The sequence below is a fragment of the Cetorhinus maximus genome, chromosome 1 (genome assembly GCF_964194155.1).
Source record: "Cetorhinus maximus chromosome 1, sCetMax3.hap1.1, whole genome shotgun sequence".
Classification (NCBI taxonomy): Eukaryota; Metazoa; Chordata; class Chondrichthyes; order Lamniformes; family Cetorhinidae; genus Cetorhinus; species Cetorhinus maximus.
Window position 1 is genome coordinate 186,952,535 of NC_135879.1, and position 20,036 is coordinate 186,972,570.

The following is a 20,036-nucleotide window of genomic DNA, read 5'->3' on the forward strand; positions in this document are numbered from 1 at the left end:
CTGACCCTACCCGCTTTTTCAACAGCAAAAAACCAACCACACCTCTACCTCTCTTCAGTTCTGAAGAAGAGTCACACGAACTCGAAATGTTAACCTGGTTTCTCTCTCCACAGATGCTGCCGGACCTACTGAGTTTTCCCAGCACTTTCTGTTTCTTTTTAGGATCTAAGAAATTAAAAGTTGCCAAAAAGTTAATTGCTTTCAGAAAACTAATATCCTTTCCTGGCACCTGACGAGACAATGGCAAAGTGGTAATGTCACTGGACTGGTAATCCAGAGACCCAACTAATGCTCTGGGGACCTGGGTTCAAATCCCATCACGCAACTGGCGGAATTTGAATTCAGTTAATAAATCTGGAATATAAAGCTAGTGACCATGAAACTATCTTCGATTGTTGTAAAAAAACTATCTGGTTCACTAATGTCCTTTAGGGAAGGAAACCTACCATTCTTACCTGGTCTGGCCTACATGTGACTCCAGACCCACAGCAATGTGGTTGACTCTTAACTGCCCTTTGAAAATGGCCTAGCAAGCCACTCAATTCATGGGCGATTAGGGATGGGCAACAAATGCTGGCCAATCACGCTCACACCCTATGAAAGAATAAAGAAAATAAATCTAAAATTCCAATGATAGGTACACCCTCTGCCAGAGATCTCACAGTTTCACCTCTTTGGCGTCAGCACTCACCCCTTTTATGCAAATTACCCCACCCCCAGGATTTAAGACCGAGTCAATGGCAGGATTGTCTGCTGATCCCATGGATAGCAGTATGCATACTTTACTTTTTAGTCTCCGCTCCTGTCCATCATTCAGGGTTTAATATCAAGGATTTTTTAGAGGTATGAATCAAGCTACATAATTCTGAAACAGGCTCCAAGGGCTGTTGTAAAATTGTTGATTTAATTTTCAGGCTTAGATTCGATACTCTTGAAAGCTTAGTCAAGTACTGTGGGCAGAATCTTATTGTGGCATTGGGTGTATCACCTGCTGGCTGGAGAACTGGCGAGAGACCCACGGTGCCTCTTTTCGAGAAGTTCTGCCACAAGCCAGTTAGTCAGTGGCAAGGCCACTGGTCAGCCATCCCTTGGAATCAAGTCCCTGGGGGCAAAAGTCCCACCTAGTGAGAGCTGCCGGCCAATCAGCTCTTGCATTCAGCAGCACCACTAAGGAGGCCCTGGCAGGGGCCAGAAGAACACCCTCCCCGGAATCCTATGAGCACGGAGGATCCAGGCAACAGATAAGTATCGTGGGTGGGGCAGGTCGTGGGGTTGATGTTTCACAGGGTGGGGATCGCAGAGACAGGGAAGTCAGCAGCAAGGGCAGGGGTTGGCTCTCTGTGGGGAACCCCCCTTCCTGATGTCCAGTCCCTCGATCAGGCACTGACTGCATTTGATCAAGGGACCCCCCAACCACCACCACCACCGGCTCCCCCAAGGTCACAAGCGGTCCACAGTTTCACCTGTTGTGCATGCCACATGGCGACAGGTCCGCATGAGGCCCTTAAGTTGTCATAATTAGCCACCTAAGGGCCTCAATAGGCAGCGAGTCAGGAAGGTCGGCCATGGGCTTTCCTGCCCTGAGCTTAATTTTGGTGGAGGTGGAAAGGTAGCCATTACCTTGCCTAATTACATGCCCCTCCCGCTCCCAAGCTCACCACCAACAAGAGCACAAGATTCTGCCTTATATTTCTGCATGGAATTGGAATGCCAATTTATCTAAAACATTATCTGAAAGACAGAGATAAAGAGTTAAGTCAACAGCGGGAACAGAAATATGTACAATTCCTTCAAAACCTTGAAGTTGCAACAGTTACTTTTCCATCAGCATAGATACTTGAGTTTTTAAAATGATCTGCTTTCCTGATTTGCACCCCCCCACCCCCTACTGAATTAAGTAACTCTTTGCAATCTGTACAAAGATAGAGCAGGAATTGTCAATCAATCATATGGGTGTTTGGTCATTCAGTTAGAATATAGTTGATCTGACCCTCAAGTCCATTTACTCACTTTTGTTCCATGTTCTTTGATTCTCTCACCTAACAATAATCTCGCATTCTCAGTCTTGAAAATTTCAAAAAGGTGTGTGGAAAGAGGTGGGGGAGGAGTTCCAGACTACCACTACCGTTTGTTAACAAAGTGCTTCCTGGTTTCACTCCTCCTAAATGGTCTAGCTCTTATTTTAAGATTATGCCTCCTTGTTCTGGCTTTGCCCAACAATAACTTTTATTTATATAGCTTCTTTTAACCTAATAAAACATCCCTTGGCAGGATCATTACAAAGCAAACTATGACACTGAAACACATAAGGAGAGATTGGCTTGAATTTCTCGGTTGGCGGGCCCGGGAGCGGCTGGGAAACGAACCCCCGACCACGATCGGCCGCCGAACACGATTTCACACTGGCTGGACAATTAACGGCCAGCCATCGTGAAAAACGCGCTGTAAAGCTCAGCACTGCCAGGGTGGGGGTGGGAAGAGGGCAGGCGATGACATCACCATGTATGCGGGTGAGCGCTGCAAGAGAGCCCCCTGAAGGCAGACAGTTGCCTCAGGAAGCAGCAGACCTGCAAATAATGAAATAAAGCAGTAAAAAGCTGCAAAAAAAAATGCCCATGCATCACAATCAAGCACCTGAAAGCATACCTCATAAAAATGCTGTCCCCAGATCTTTATTTTTATTTTATCTCCTAATGGAAATTTCACCCCGCCTTTGGATGAGGTTTGATGAAAAATGTAAAGGCCACCTGGCCAATTTGCCCATCCGCCAACTGTAAGGTTGGACGGGCCACAAAAAATCACAGACAAATATGCCATTTATGGGTTTAATTGCAGGCTTAATTGTCAGCGGGTGTGCTTCCAACTTTTGCACGCACCCACCGAGCGAAATATTGTACGAGTGCACGATGACATCAGGACGCTCGCCTGACATCATCTTGCGCAATTTTACACCCGATCGGGTCGGGCTCATGCCCGCACACAGGATGTAAAATTCTGCCCATTAAGTCAACCTCCTAAAAGTGGAAACTGAAGCAGAGAGGTATAGGATGGTATTCCAGAGCTTAGGGCCCACCAGGTGAGTGAAATGAAGGCTTTAGAGAGGGTGCAGAAAAGAAATAGGAGAATGGTTCCAGGGTGAAGGACTTTAGTTATCTGGGTAGATTGGAGAAGCTGTGGCTGTTTTCCTTTAAGAAGGAAAGGTTGAAAGGAGAATCAATAGAGGTGTTCATAATCATGAGGGGTCTGGAAAGAATAGATAGAAAAAAACTATGTGGGACAGGTTTTCAGAAAAATCCATGCTGATTTGGAAGCACCAAGCCTATTCTGCTGTGGAACAGGAGGTGATGGACTTGCACTAATGACTTGACATCTAAGCACGTGCACACATGAATAGCTAATCTTGGCCAGAGCACTGTGAAGAAGAAATTGAAAACAAAAAATTCAAAGCTGATTTCTAATCCAACTTGTGTAAAACAGAAACAGAATTACCTGGGAAAACTCAGTAGGTCTGGCAGTATCGGTGGAGAAGAAAACAGTTGACGTTTCGAGGTCGTGAGGACTCAAAACGTCAATTGTTTTCTTCTCCACCGATGCTGCCAGACCTGCTGAGTTTTTCCAGGTAATTCTGTTTCTGTTTTACACAAGTTGGATTAGAAATCAGCTTTGAATTTTTTGCTTTCAATTTCTTCTTCACAGTGCTCTGGCCAAGATTAGCTATTCATGTGTGCACGTGCTTAGATGTCAAGTCATTAGTGCAAGTCCATCACCTCCTGTTCCACAGCACAATAGGCTTGGTGCTTCCAAATTAGCATTCCATAATGTACAAAACTATACATTTTTGTAAATTCTTGTTTCAGCATTGGGCAGTTTCAATTAAAATAAAGCATAGGTTAACAAAGGGATTTCTCTACTTTGTCCAAGGAATGTATATTAACCCTGTTCTCTGTCCTTTCTACATCTTAGCATCCTCTGAGTCAGATTCCTGATTTTTTTTTTGAAGAATTGCAAACAGTTTTTTTCAACTAGGCACTTGGAGACTGTGCAAGCTCATTTCACTTAGATCTGGAGGCAACAGGGAAAGCAATCTTTGACTTTACTTTCAGTTGAAAGTGCCATTTCTAACCTACTTTACAACCCAGTCGCCCATTGTTAACTTTTTTTTCAATGGATAGTCATTCAACTGAGGCCTACGATGTCCTGCCAATTTTGGCTTATTAACTAACTTGTCCAAGGGTCAGCAACGTTTTTTACCTGAATAGTCTTTGAAAATTAATTGCCTAAAATAAAAACTGTTGGACGCCACAAGATGAACTTTGGTATTTCTAAATCAAATACTCGGCAGATTGCCAAGTTTTCCTTGTAGAATGCATAATTTGCATCAATAATAAATAAAATACCTGCATTGAATTTATGTATCAACAGAACAAATACAATTCCAATAGACCTAACTGACCTGACCTAAAGTTTTTTAAATTTTTGCTATAATTTTGTCAGTGGAGTCATCTTTAAAATAAACTTTAACTTAAAATGTATGGAATTAAGACACTTTGTTCAGCGATTGATTTTCATGATTAAAAAACAGCTTCTTAATAGCTCATTCAGGATAATTTATCATCTCAGTTATATTAGAAACAATCATGATTGCAACCGTAAAATCTGTTCCTCAAAACAAAGGCATTGGGACTGTTTTTTCCATCTGCGCTATAAGTGCGGTAGCGGGCGGGAAAAGCGACGTTTTCCCCACCGAGCGCAGTAGCGGCTTTTCATGCTGTATTGTCCACTCCCCACTTCATTACCAGTGCAAAAACCAGAAGCATGTCAGATTGCAGGCAGACGGCCTCTGATTCACCTGCCCCGCCATGACCTCATTGTTCTTACCTCCAGACGTCATTTTTAAAGTGCAGCCGCAATCAGCCTCCTCAGTGGCCTGAGTCATGCGCTTGTTGGGCGCACGCAACTGGTGGGTCTGGAAGCAGATGCAAAATGCGCTTCCGGCCGCGATTGGACCCCAAATGCAATTTCACGTTGGCTGGCCAATTAACGGGCAGCCAGCATGAAACATGCACTGAGAAATGCTCAATTCTGCCGGGGTGGGTGGCAGAAGAGGGTGGGCGGCAAGGAAAGTGAGGGTGCGGGTGGGCACTTCTTATGAGCTCCCTGAAGGCGGACAGCTGCTGCGGAGCTGCCTCAGGGAGCTGCAGACCTGTAAAAATTAAATGAGAAAGAAAAGAATGCAGCAAACTGTGTCTATGCAGCACATTCAAGCACGTGACAGCATAACTCAAAAAACCTCAGTCACCAGACATTTTTATTATTATATTTCATCCTGAACATTTCATCCCACCCTGGATCGAGATTGTAGCAAAGATAAGAAGCTCGCCAGGTCAATTGACCAACTGTAAAAGTGGACGAGTAACGTAAAATCACGATCAGTAGGCTTTTTAATGACCTTAATTGGTCATTTAATTGTCGGCAGGCGCGTCTCCAACTTCCGCGCACGCCCGTCGACCTCAATACTGAATGTGTGCGCGATGACGTCAGGATGCACACCTGACGTCATTTCACACAATTTTACGCGTGTTCGGGTTGGGCATGCACCGGACCTTGGAATGCAAAAATCAGGCCAGTGTCTCCAGGCCAGGAAAGCCCCGCAGAAGAAATGGCCTGCAATGCAAAAAGAATGAATCTCCAAAGTTCAGTAACACTTTGCTGAGCTAGCTGCTGGACGCTGTTGAGTCCTGCTGGGATGTCGTCTACCCCATTGATGGGCAGAGGAGATCCACCAATGCCACCATTCCAGCTTGGGAGGCAGTGGCTTTGGTGGACAGTGCAAACGCACCACAGAAAAGGTCTGCAATCCAGTGCAGGAAGAGGATGAATGATCTCATCCATTCCAGCAAGGTAAGCCAACCATCTCATCATCCTCAACACACATTCACAAGCCAGTCAGGACTTAGCTTGATGATACTCCACAGGGATCTCACACGCTGCCAGCTGAAGGCACGTCACCATCTGTTATCTCTCACACACCTTCGCATCTCCATCTAGACTCATGTCCTGTGTACATCGCATCTTCATCCCACCCACTGCTCCACTCACCACGCACACAAGGCAGGCATCCTTATCATCTGCCTAGGCATATGTCCTGCTCACAATCTCTCCATTTGTCTTCTTGCAGGACAAGCTCAGACATAATAAGAGGGAGAGATCCTAGACCGGGGGTGGAATGGCTGAAGTTAAGGCCCTCACTACATATGAGGAGCGTGCCATCGTGTTGACCAGAGAGGACTGGGACCATGCATGTGGCAACGGCGAGATGAGTGGTGTCAACCCAAGTGAGGACCCTGCACCTGCTCATCCCCCAGACAACCATACTGTGAGTCCATTCTGCTATCTTCCAGTCGCTTGCCATCCTTAAGTAAGCTCTACTTTCTTTCATAGGCGGCTCTAGAAAGCATCCAAGGGCAAGCATCCAGCCAAGCCGTCATCTGCAGCCCTGAAGACACTTCAGAAGTGGAAGAAGAGGAGAACACTGTGGAAGACCCATCACAGCGCTCACCCACATCTTCCACCAGCGTAGAAACACACTTCGGCAGGACCTAGTTCTAGAGTAGCGCCGGGGTCACAATCTGGTGAGCACAGCACACAATCTGGTCCACAGCAGGTGGAGGCAGGAAGATCCAAGGTAGCCGGCACCCGGGGGACTGCTGGAGACCAGGATTCTTCTGAGTCTGATGACGAGCCTCTGGACTTGGTCCTAACTCAGTTGGTGGAGCTTCAGTGACAGTCAGGGGAATATCAGGAAGGGTTGTCTGCTGCTTTGCAGATTGCAACAAACGATGGAGGAGTCCATCCGCGTTCAGTCTAAGGTTGTAGACCCAGCATGCCCGTGCAGTGAGGTCAACACTGGTAGGATGGCAGCCACCATGAAGACCTTGGTCCAGGGCATAGGTTCTGCACTGCTGCAGGAGCAGCACTCCATTGCTGTAACCATTGGTGGCATCCATTAGTAGCAATGCGAGGGGTGGGGGTGCAGGGCAATTCGATCTCATCCAGCTTACCCTTCTCCTCAAGGAATCAGCCAGGGGCCCTTGGGTGCCCATAGGGAGGGGGACCAGCATCTGGACACCCCGGGGCCATCCACTTAGGTGACTCCGGGAGTGTCCAGCCAATCCCAATCCCTTTTTCCTGTGACTCCATCACCTGCAGCTCCACAGGACAAGGAGGGTGTGCCTGCTGCACAGCAGGAGACCCAAAGCAGGCCAAGGCCATCTAAATCTCAGCCCTCCAGAAGATGCCCACCAAAGTCATCACAGCCCACAGACAACAGCGTGTAGAAGTCAGCAGGCTGCCTCCATCTCCGCTGTGGATATCGGGGATGCACCAAGACGTAGCGGTAGGGTTAGGAAGGTTAAGAAGTGTTAGGAGCATGACAGTCGTATGGGTGTTAACCATGTTTTGTATACTTTACACTAATGTAAATAGAAAACCACCCATTTCACAACTTCTGTGTATGCCTCCTCTTTATGATCAGCTGTGTTTTTGTCTATCAGGTGTGTCACAATGGTCCCTACAGCCACTTATTGCAGATGTCAAAACCAGGTGTCTTGGGTCAATGTTGTCAGCTTCCACATCACCACAGTGTGTGTGCACACTCATATCATTTCCAACATCACTGATGCCTCGTCTTTAATGTCAAGTCTACTTGTGTAAGGAATCTCATTCACACGATGTGCTGCTTGATGTCGATTTCATTTTTGCCTGTTTAAGATTGAGACTAAGGCCTTCAGCTGTCTCGTCTGCATTATCGTAAGGTGAAGGTCTTGTTTCCATCGAGACGTGTGAACACATGGAGAAGGATCATAAATCCTCACACTCCATTTACTCAATGTCACCTGGCAGGATTTCCTATCTATGAAATCTTACTCAGAAATCATGTGTGATCCTGTCCGCTTTGCATATATCCAGCTCTCACAGTGCTCAATTGGTAAGTTCACTGACAAACGTGAGCACCTTTCCACATTTAAGTACCGGAGCTCTGCCCCTCGAAGGCACTTCATTTTGCTGGCACTCAAGTCTCCAACCGTCTGCCATTCTAACTTTGTAGTTGTTTGCATTGCGGCCACAAGGCCCTCATCACAATGTAGGGATGCAGACTTGAGCCACATGTTTTGAGTAGCCTCCTCTTGCCTATACCCTCACCAAGGTCATTGAAGATTAAAACAAATGGTCATGTGGTGTGATCAAAGGAGCCTTGGGGCATGCTCTGGATCACATATGGTAGCTTTTGACACTTTTGAGGGTACCAATGAGATGCAACTCAGAATGTAATGAATCTGATGAGTGCTCTTTATTATCAAACAAGCATTTCCTTGACTGGTTCATGGTGTGTTTGCATTTTGCAGTTGGCAAGGACCAGGGCTGGCCATGTGGGCAGACTGACTGTGTGAACTTTGTGATCCTAAGGTGCTCCGAATCCACGGAAAAGTCAGGATGAATGCACGCCCACACCCCTGACTGAGAGTGACAGGAGTCAATGTGATGGAAAAGGAGGGGGCATAAAGGACCATACGATGTTAAAATGGAGTTACACCTGCGTAGCATCCCCTGCTGCTTTGGCCCAAGTGTGACCTCTCAGTTAAACCATCAAGATGACACAGAATGCACTGTCCCATTTTGGCTGATGGATCTCCTTGAGGAGCTTTGTCAAACAGAAGGCAAAGAGCTACGAGTGCACTGAGGATTGTGGAGCTGTTCCTGCCCCTGCAGGACTTCCGTGCTGACTGCAATGCTGCAGATACATTACAAGAGGCTGTGCCTTCTGACGTATAATGGCAGGACGCCCTCATCCAGGTTGGACCTTCTCTCAACAAGGACACATGTTACCGAGCCTTCATCATCCTTCAAAGGACCAGGACAATGGTTGGGAGCTCATTCTCAGATTGAAGTGCATGGTTCCAAAGATAGGGTTAGCAAGGCTGGTGTTCATGTGGGTCCATGAGAGAAGACACTTGTCAAGAAGATGCAGGCTCCTCTTGGAATCTGGAATGAGGGCCTCAAGTGCTCACCTGCCTCATCTGGCCCACAGTAGCCTCTTCCGCTGCAGCCTCGGCTTCCTCAGACTCTTCACCATCATCCCTTTCATTGTTCTCCTCAATGGAGGAGACGTGTAGCTCCTCTATGCCTGCATCTGGCAAGTCCTCCCCCTTTGCAGCACCACATTGTGCAATGTGCATTAGTCAATGATGATCTGGAAGACCCTCTGGGGAGTGTACTGGAGTGCTCTGCCAGATCTGTCGAGGCATCAAAACCACATCTTCAAGATGCCAATATTCTGATCTACCAGTGTTCAGGTAGCGATACGAGCATTGTTGTACCTTCTCTCTGCAGGGTTTTGTGACCGCCACATGGATGTCATCAGCCAGGTCCTTTGCGGATACCCTTTGTTGACTTTGTCTGGTCCCCCGAAGATGTCCGGGATCTGCGATCTGCCCAAGATGCTTGAGTCATGGCAGCTCCCTGGGTACCTTGCACACACCTGCATTATTTGCTTCTAATGGTCGCAGACTAGCTGTACATTGAGTGAGTGGAATCCCGTCCTGTTTATGTGTTGGAGTGCCTGTTGCCAGGGAGCTTTGATAGCCGCATGAGTGGAGTCAATAGTACCCTGGATCTGTGGAAAACTGGCAATCTCAGCAAAGCCCAGTGCTCTGGCCTGCTGGCTGTCTTGATCTTTGGCTAAGCGCACATAATTGTGGGCCTTCGCAAAAAGAATGTCTGTCACCTCATGTATGCATTTGTGCATTGATGCTTGGGAGATCCCGCGCATGTCCCCACTGCGGCATTGGAAGGAGCCACTTGTGTATAAATTCAGTGCGGCGATGACTTTCAAAGCCACTAGCAATGGATGTCCTCCCAGTCCCTGTGGCGCCAGTTCCTGGAGAATGTGGTAAATGTGAGTCCCCAGATCCCTGGAATGTGGAGGCGTCAGCAACACAGTCTCTCACTCATCTGTAGATAAGGCATGTGAGGTCTGTAGGCCCTCGGTCTCGAGAGCCGCCTAGACACCACGTTTCTGTTAGCCTCACGCTCTGCGTCCAGAGGAAGCCCTGCTGCCCTTTGCTCTTGAATGTTTAGCTGAACTCCCTCTGGCGAGCTTGGCATCACAATTGCAATTGTCTCCACCTTCTCTTGTGTCTGTATGCGAGAATGCGGGCAGCAACAAATCCAGCCTCCATCTTCCTAAAGTTTCCTCCTCTGCGGCATCAATGAGAGAAAAAAAAAGTCAGCATGAGCCTCCAAAGCTCCAATTTCTGTACATTTCTATTGTGTGGCTGTGTTTAAGGGCTTGGATCCAGTAATGGCACCTATTCGACGCTGAAATCCTGGCCAGCACAAGGAAAATTTGATGGTGCACCTTACACCGGGCCCACCTTCCCTCCCCCAACCTTGACGTGACCGGCTGCTATGCGGTTAGTTTGGCCAGGCACTGGGATCCTCAATCACTGCACTGTCACACTATACTCTGTGGTCCTCATGAGGTCTAATATTCATTGGGGAACTGATTATTGGAGGTGGCTCTGAGACTTCTCACATGTGAAACTGCCAGCGCCAGACTGAGAGCTCCTGCTTTAAAGATGCAACTGGAGCTTGCCCAGTTGCCTAAATGGTTGAGACCTCGTTTTCACTGTGGGAAATTGGCAGGCTACGAACAAGGGATTACAGCAAGAAGTTCTATTACTGCCGTGGCTGATCATTAATCTCAAATGAATGTGCTTCATTGCTTCACTCCCGATTCCCTGTATTATCATTGAAAAGCTCCTAACATGTCTCCGGTGTGCATCTATCCTCATTAGGCAATACGCAATTCAGTTGAATGCCACTTTAATCGGCCCCCAGTGCAATGTACGAATCCTCCAACTGGCCCTTAGAACAATTACTAGCTGAGCTATTCCTCAGATTAATTTTGTGCTGCGCCGCCCCTTCTTGCTGCAAGATAGTGGTGCTAAGGCCTCACTACCTGACCAGCTTGGACCCTCCCTTGTATGAGTGTGGTAATCCCTGCCATTGTCCTGAGGGTGCATTATGTTCAGGTTCCCCTTCCTTCAAGGATTCTCAAGCCTTCCCCTCCAAAGCTTTATGCCATTTTGATTGTGGAGGATATCCCTGTGGAACTCCCTAAATGCATTGAGGCAGATGTGCCAATGTCCCATTGGCAGATTAGCCCGCCCCTTCTTGTGCCGTATTGCACAGTGAGCTTCTGAGCCTAGCCCGCCCCCATGGAAACCCTCAAATGGCCCTACAATTCCTTTTAACCACCTACAGCCTACCCTGTCTGTGTGTGTGCCAACCGTGATCCGGAACTGAGCCAGAAAGCCGCCGGATCAAGGCGCCAGTTACAACCATGCCCTGCGCACAATTTGCTGGGCATGAATTACATTTTACTTACATACCCTCCTCCCTCTTCTAGGACAGGGGCAGTCCTTGCATGGCCAACACTGTAAAGTTAAGCACTCCTCACTCTGCCATCTTCCAATTCTGTCCCCAGCTGGCCTATGACCCTCTCTGAGCTCTCTTCTCCATTCTGGCCCAGGGGACCCTTCCAACCCGCACTCCTAGTCATGTATCAGAGTGCACCCTTTGACACTTTTGCCCTCTTCCTTGTGGAGGCCTTGCCATGCGGACCCTTCCACAGCACCCCCCCCGCCTTAATTGCTGGCCTTGTTTGTAGAGACTTGTCTGTGATACCCTCCTGAGATCGATGTGGTGCTGCCTGCAAAGCCTGACGCTGAGTCGAGGTGCCTTGAGCATAGCGCGATGAAAGGTAGACAAACAAACTTCAAAGTCATGATCGAAGTGCTGGTTGCCAGATGCACGTCGCTTATATCCAGTTGTGAAACACATAGGTCTAACTAGACACTGCCATGAGCTTGATCCAATGTGGGCAGGAATGATACCAGCAAGCAGGCTTTATAATGAGTATTCATCGCATTTAAATTTATTCAAATGGTCTTCCCGACATTGCGCATTGGGAAACACACTCCGTCATTGCCCGCAAGGCTGGAGTGGACAATAGGACCCTGTTTTCCCACCGACACGAAACAGATTTTTAGACTCTTGCGATACTTTCCTCTCCCACCCACCGTGACGCCTGCCATGGCCGGGAGCGGAAAATCCCAGCCATTATCTATAACTATGTTGTAGCTATACTGCTCAAAAAGATTTATTCAGAGCACAGTGATGTTTTTCGTTAAAATAATAATTTGAAACTGTAAACTGCAGCATTATAATTAGCCTTTTGCCCCTTTGATAAAAGCACAGCTCTTGCTTTTCTTGATTTAACTTTTTTTAGCTTTCTTCATAGGCTGAATTTTCCCCCGTTGCGGGGGAAGTTGATGGGCGGGCACGTACGGGCACGATTCCGATCGACGCCCCCGATCGGAGGCATGGCGCCATTTTACGTGGGCGGGCCAATTAAGGCCCGCCCAGCTTGACATCCACAAGGAAGCTCAATGCGCTCCCTGTGCGGGCGGGGGGGGGACTCCCAAAATCGAGAGTTCTCTCTTTCACGCATGCTCACGAAAGAGTGCACTCATCTCCCTGAGGCTAAATGCTGCCTTAGGGATATCGCCTCTACTTTCAAAAATATTAAAAATAAAAATAAAAAATTTCCCTTACATATCCCCTCATGTGACATGTCCATAATTTTTACAAAATCTTTATTAAAATTTTTTAAAGCATACATGAAACCTCATCCCGCCCATGGATGAGGTTTCATGTTTTATCCATTTGCCGCCGGGGCTCCTGGCCTGCGCCAACCTTAAGGTTGGACGGGCAGGTCCTTTAATTACTTGATTGACCCTGTCAATGGCCTCAATTAGCCATTGACAGGTCGGCGGGCGCGCAGCTGATTTTGCTGCGCTCCCGCCTTCCTGAAAATTTAAATTGGGCGTGATGACGTCGGGAGTTCCCCCCGATATCACCGCGTGTCATTTTACGCGTCGGCGAGCAGGCCCCGCCCCCGCTCACCGACTCGTAAAATTCTGCCCCATGTTAATGTGATCCAACTGAAAAAGGCTATGAGCCTCAAATGAGATGTTTAAGAGCCACATGCAGAGATAGATGCAGAGATAGAAGATGCGCTGGCTGTAATTTTTTTTCCGAGTTCATTGGATTCGGGAACAGTCCGATTAGATTGCAAGTTGGCAAATGTTACTCTGCTTTTCAAGAAAGGAGGGAGAGAGAAAACAGAACTATAGGCCAGTTGTCTCACATCAGTTGTTGGGAAAATTCTGGAATCTATTATTAAGGAAGTGTTAGCAATGCACTTAGAAAAGCATAGTATGATTAGAACAAGTCAACATGGTTTAACAAATTTATTGGAGTTTTTTGAGGATGTAACTAGCAAGGTAGGTAAAGGGAAACCAATTGATGTAGTATACCTGGATTTTCAAAAAGTTTTTGATAAGGTGCCACACAAGGTTAATAGGCAAGATAAGTGTGCTTGGAATTGGAGGTAATATAGTAGCATGGATAGAAGATTGGTGAACAGATAGGAAGCAGAGAGTGGGCATAAATGAGACTTTTTCAAGTTGGCAGGTAGTGAATAGTGGAGTACCTCATGGATCAGTGCTGGAGCTTCAGATGTTTACAATCTATATTAATGACTTAGATGACGAGACAGAGTAATGTATATAAGTTTGTTGTTGATACAAAGCTAGATGAAAAGGTAAGCTGTAGGGAGGATTCAGAGAGGCTGCAAAGAGGTATAGACAGGTTAAGTGAATGAGCAACAAAATAGCAGATGGATTATAGGCTGAAAAATCCCGGCCCTGTCGCGGGAAAGGCGGCGCCTCAGCCAGAAGTCAATTGACTTGCGGCGGGACCAGAAGATCCCAGTAGCAGGCGGGTGTGGAAAATCCCATCAACAATGTAGGGAAATGTGAAGTTATTCACTTTGGCCAAAAGAATAGACGAGGTGAATATTTTTTAGAAGGTGAGAAACTTGTAAGTGTGGTTGTTCAAAGAGACTTAGGTGTGAGGAGTGCAAAAAGTTAACATGCAGTACAGTAAGCAATTTAGGAAGGCAAATAGCGTGTTGGCCTTTATTGCAAGGGGTTTGGAGTACAGGAATAAACAAGTTTTGCCAGAGTTGTACAGGGCTTTGCTGAGACCACATCTGGAGTACTGTGTACCATTTTGGGTTCACTAAAGTCCACTAAATTGGCCCCTGGGATTAGGGCGTTGTCCTCTGACGTGAGGCTGAGTAAATTGGGTGTTATTTTGTCTGGAGTTTAGAAGAATGAGATTTGATCTCATTGAAACGTACAAATTTTTGAAGGGGCTTGATAGGGTAGACACGCAAAGATTGTTTCTGCTGGTCGGGGAATCTTAAACATGTAGGCACAGTCTTGGGCAAGTGGCCAATCATGTAGAACTGAGATGAGGGGAAATTACTTCACTCAAAGGGTTGTGAATCTTTGGAATTCTCTATCCCAGAGGGTTGTGGACGCTCCATCATTGGATACATTTAAGTCTGGGATAGGCAAGTCATTGGTGTCTCAGGGAATCAAGGGATATAGGGAACGGGCAGGGAAGTGGAGTTGAACCCCAAGATCAGCCATGATTATTGAATGGCAAGCAGGCTCGAAGAGCCATATGGTCTACTCCTGTTCCTATTTCTTGTGTTCATGCGGCTCAGTTCATGGACTAGTGCACATCTGCATGAGGATTATGGATTGAACCTCCTCATTTTCTCATGCACACCCTGTAGAGACTTATTAACTCCTAGTAAGTGCACCCCAAAAGCTCTGGCTAAGGCTAAGAACTCAGCTAGCAGGAAATTGTAATCAAAAAACTTTTATATCACCCAAGTACATTCATAATTAATGTAATGTGCAGTTTAACCCAGAGAGGTTGCTATAGGAATTAATTGTTTACTTTTCTCTTACAAAATGTACTGTACTTTTCCTATAGGTCTTGGGCCAACACATTTACAGTGCTTCAATTCTGTTACAGGCTTTCAGTAATTGAAAGAAAAACAATCCTCACAGCAACAAGCAATAAGAAGAGGACTTTGGTGTTTCAAGTTAATTAAAAGTTTTCCATTCATTCTTTCACCTAGACCAGTATTTCACGGTATAATATTGGAGCTTCAGCGATAGCTCAAGGTCGGTTGAGAGGCCTCCTGTCTCCAAAAGTCAACATTCTGCCACTAGTGCGATCAATAGGAAAAACTATGATCCAGGGAAAGACCTATGGGCCTCAGATCACGGTGAAGAGAATTTCTGCAAGGTACGGTAATTGAAGAGCTACTCTGCAAATTGTTGTTAAATACTATGAAATTATGTTTTTAAATCTTCTTACAGGGAACCTCTAGAAATACAAAGTATAAAGCAAGTTGGTTAACAGTCAATCTCTCAGAACATTTCAGTTTCCATTAATTTTTTTTTTAAATAAGCAAGGTTTTTCATTCTTTACTGCAGGATATGTCCTCAGACAGATGTGAACTAGAATATGACAAATAAGGTTGGTGAGCTGCAGACGCAGATAGCTGTGTGGAAATATGATGATGTGTCAATAACAGACACCTGGCTCAAAGAAAGGCAGGACTTACGTACTAAAAATTCCTGGATACCAAGGGGTTCAAGAAAAATAGCGAAGTAGTGAAAGGGGGAGGGGTGGCAGTATTGATTAAGGAGAATAAGTGCTGAAGACAGAGGATGTCCCAAAGGGATCATGGACAAATCTATTTGGCTTGACCTAAGAAACGATAAAAGTACCATTAAGTTGCTCGGTGTAGTCTACAGGCCACCAACTTGTGGGAAGGATGCAGAGGAACAAATTTGTAAGCAAATTACACAAGAAGTGCATGCATTATAGAGTAGTTAGAAAGGGGACGTTTAATAAGATAGTCTAGGATAGTAGTAGTGTAAAGGACAGAGAGGGACAAGAGCTCTATATTCAGGAGAATTTTCTACAGCAGTATGTTTCCAGTCCAACGCGAAAGCAGGCATTGCTGGAACTTGTTCGTGGAAATGAGGTGGGCCAAGTAGATCGAGTGTCAGTAGGGGAACATTTAGGGAACAGTAATCACTATTATAAGGTTGGCTGAAAAAGGACAAGAAGCAATCCAGAGTAAGAATTGAGGGAGGGCCAAATTGAATGGGATGGGAATGGATCTGGCCAAGATAAAGTGGAATTAAAAATTGACAGGCAAAACTGTAATTAAACATTGGACTGCCTTCAAAGAAAAGAGAGTTCAGGTACAGTCAATGTACATCTCTATGCCAGGGAAAGAAAGGATAAACAAATCCAGAACTCTCTGGATGACAAAAGGAATAGAGAACAAGATAAAGCAGAGAAAGGCTGCATTTGACAGGTGTCAGGTGTTTAACACAATTGAAAATCAGGCTCAATATAGAAGATTCAGAGGGGAATTGAACAAAGCAAAGAGAAATTATGAGATGAGACTGGCACCTACCATAAACTAAAAGTCTTCTCTAAACATATAGGGTGATATAAAAGGAGGAGTTGGGCCGATTATGGACCAAAATAGGGATTTACACATGGAGGCTGAGGGCATGACTGAGATGCTAAATTAATACTTTGCATCTGTCTTTACCAAGGAAGAACATGTTGCTCAGGCCATGATGAAAGAGGGGGTAGTTGAGACACTTGATGGGATTAAAATTGATAAAGAGGAGCTAGTAAATGGACTGGCTGTACTTAAAGTTGATCAATCAGATGAAATGCACCCAACAATACTGAGAAATGGCAGAGGCAATGGCCACAATTTTCAAATCTTCCTTAGATATAGGGTGATGCTAGCAGATAAGAAAATTGCAAATGTTACACCCTTGTTCAAAAAAGGGTGTAAAGGTAAGCCCAAAAAATACACGCCAGTCAGTTTAACCTCAGTGGTGGGTGAGCTTTCAGAAAAGGTAACTCGGGATAAAATTAATGGTCACTTGGGCAAATGCGGGTTAATTAAGGAGCCCACCATGGATTTGTTACGGGAAGATCATGTTTAACTAAGTTGATTGAGTTTTTGATGAGGTAATGGAGAGGGTTGATGAGGGTAATGCTGTCAATGTGGTGTACATGGACTTCCAAAACGTATCTGATACAGTGCCGCACAACAGACTTGGGAGCAAAGTTAAAGTTCATGGAATAAAAGGGTTAGTAGTAACTTGGCTGAATGACAGGAAACAGAATAGTAGTGAATGGTTGTTTTTCAGACTGGAGGAAGGTTTATAGTGTGGTTCCTTAGTGGTCAGTGTTAGGACCCTTGCTCTTCCTGATATATATTAATGACCTAGATTTGGTGTACAGGACACAATTTGAAAATCTGCGCATGGAACAAAGCATTGAGGAGAATAGTGTTAAACTTCAAGAGGACATAAATGGTTTGGTGGATGGGCAGATAAAATTTAGTGCAGAGAAGTGTGAAGTGATTAATTTTGGTAGGAAAACAGGGTGAGGCAATATAAAAGAGAGGGTATAATTCTAAAGGGGATGAAGGAGCAGAAGGACCTGGGTGTTTATGTGCATAAGATATTGAAGATAGAAAAGCAGGTTTGGAACGCAGCTAATAAGGCGTTCAAGATCCTGAGCTTTATGAAGACGGGGGCATGGAGAACAAAAGCAAGGAAGTTATAATAAACCTGTATGAAACACTACTTTGGCCTCAACTGGAGTATTGCATCCAGTTCTGCGAACGACACTTTATGAAGGATGTGAAGGCATGAGAGAGGATGCTGAAAGGATTCACTAGAATAGTTCTAGGAATGAGAAACTTCATTTACTTAGATACATAGGAGAAGCTAAGGCTGCTCTCTTTAGCGAAGAGAAGGTTGAGAGTAGATTTGATAGAGATATGCAAAATCATGAGAGGTCTGCTCAGCGTAGACAGGGAGAAACTGTCCCCATTGATTGTAGGATCAAGAACCAGAGTACACTGATATAAGGTGATTGACAAATGGAGCAATGGCAACATGAGAAAAATTGTTTTTAACATGGTTAGGATCTGGAATGCACTGCTTGAGGATGTGGTTGAGGCAGATTCAATCCTGACTTTCAAAAGAGAATTGGATCATTATCTGAAGAGAAAACATTTGCAGGGCTTTGGGAAAAAGGCAAGGGAGTGGCAGGTGAATTGGTCTTGCAGAGAACTGGCACAAGCATGACAGATTGAATGGCCTCCTTCTTTACTGTAACTATTCTATGGGGAGAATTTTCTCCCCGTCGGGGGTGCTGAGCGGGAGCAGGCGAGGGCAGGCGCATAGCTAGTCGCTGCCCGTGATCGGCTGTGCACCATGACGCACACCTGGAAGCACTGAGTGTTCCCAGTGCGGGTGGGAGGAGGAGGGAGAGTCGGTGCCTGCGCGCGAAAGAGCACAGAAATCGTGCCTCAGGGAGATTAGTTTGATTATTATTATTTGAAATAAAGAAAAAAAAAATTATTGAGACATATCCACTCGTGCCAGTGCCACATGAGCTGGGACATGTCGCTGATTTTTAATAAAAATTTTCATTTGATTTATAAAGCCTTCATGAAACCTCATCCCGCCCATGGATGAGGTTTTATGATAAATGCGAAGGCCGCCTTGGGCTCTCTGCCTGCCCACCAACCTTAAGGTTGGACGGGCAGCTATGTTAATTCTTTTAATTGCTATTTTAATGGCCTTAATAGCCCTTTGACAGTTCGGCAGGTGCGCAGCCGACTCCGGTGCGTGCCTGCCAAACTGAAGATTGGAATGACGCGCGGTGACGTTGGGATGCATGCCTGATGTCACTGCATGTTATTTTACACGTCAGCGAGAGGGGCCTGCCCCAGCACACCAACCAGTAGATTCAGGCCTTGAGTCTTCAGTACTAAAAGCAATTAAAAAGACTTAACGGAATGTCATCTCAAGGCTGGAATACAAAGAGGGTGAAAGCTTCATTAGATTCTTGATAACCTTTTACCACCTTGCTTATCAGGGGTAGGTGGGAATGTGAAGTTGTGCCCAAAATCTAGGTCATTAATATATATCAGGAAAAGCAGGGGTCCTAACACCAACCATATCAGATCAGCCATGATCTTATTGAATGGTGGAGCAGGCTCGAGGGGCCAAGTGACCTACTCCTGCTCCTAATTCGTATGTTCATTATTATATAAACCTTTAGTTAGACCTCATAAAGAATGATGCATTTAGCTTTGGGCACCGCAACCCAGGAAGGATATATTGGCCTTGGAGAAGGTGCAGTGCAGATTGACCAGAAAGATACCAGGCTTAAAGGGTTAAATTATGAGCACAGGTTGCATTAACTAGTCACGCAATCCCTTAAATTTTGAAGATTATGGAGTGATCTAATTGAGGCGTTAAGAATTGATAGGATGGATAATGAAAAACCATTTCCTCTCGTGGAGAAGTCCAGAACAAGAGGCATAACCTTAATATTAGAGCTAAGGAGTTCAGAGATGACGTCAGAAAGTACTTCTTTACATAAAGGGTAGTGTAAATCTGAAATTCTCTCCCCCAAAAGGCTGTTGAGGCCAGGTCAATTGAAAATTTAAAAACTGTGATTGATAGGTTTTTGTATGGCAGGTGTATTGAGGGTTACAGTGCCAAGATAGTTAGATGGAATTAAGATATAAATCAGCAATGATCTAATTTAATAGTTGAACAGGCTCAAGGGGGTGAATGTTCTTCTGTTACTAGTGATGATTAGTTCTGAAAGAAACAATAGATTTATAGTGAAAGCAAAATACTACGTTTGCTGGAGATCTGAAATAAAAACAAAGTGCTGGAAAAACTCAGCGGGTTTGGCAGCATTTGTGGAGAGAGAAACAGAGTTAACGTTCGAGTCAAATATGACTCTTATTCAGAACAGAAGAGCAGGTTTATAGTGCTGAACTTAATGGAGGATTGTTTTCCTACTGAAGAGAGGATAGGGAAATGAATAATTCTGAGAAAAGCCACAGGTAAATGACACTGATATTACTAAAATATATCCAAGGTAGTGGCAGTTTGAGTTCACTTTTAAACACT

The 20,036-nt window shown here is 45.4% G+C and overlaps 1 protein-coding gene across 8 annotated transcripts in view; it reads left to right on the forward strand.

The window, feature by feature from the left end:
• The window catches only part of LOC144685847 (putative E3 ubiquitin-protein ligase HERC1), a 429,767-nt gene that overhangs the window by 376,023 nt on the left and 33,708 nt on the right, over positions 1–20,036 (forward strand). For all 8 annotated transcript variants that reach the window (XR_013577800.1, XM_078550801.1, XM_078550834.1 and 5 more), the window contains one exon: positions 15,125–15,294. Coding sequence is in view for 7 of the 8 variants with exons in the window: in XM_078550801.1 (XP_078406927.1) it covers positions 15,125–15,294 (170 nt within the window). In the remaining variant the exon portion in view is untranslated. The remainder of the gene's footprint in view (positions 1–15,124; positions 15,295–20,036) is intronic.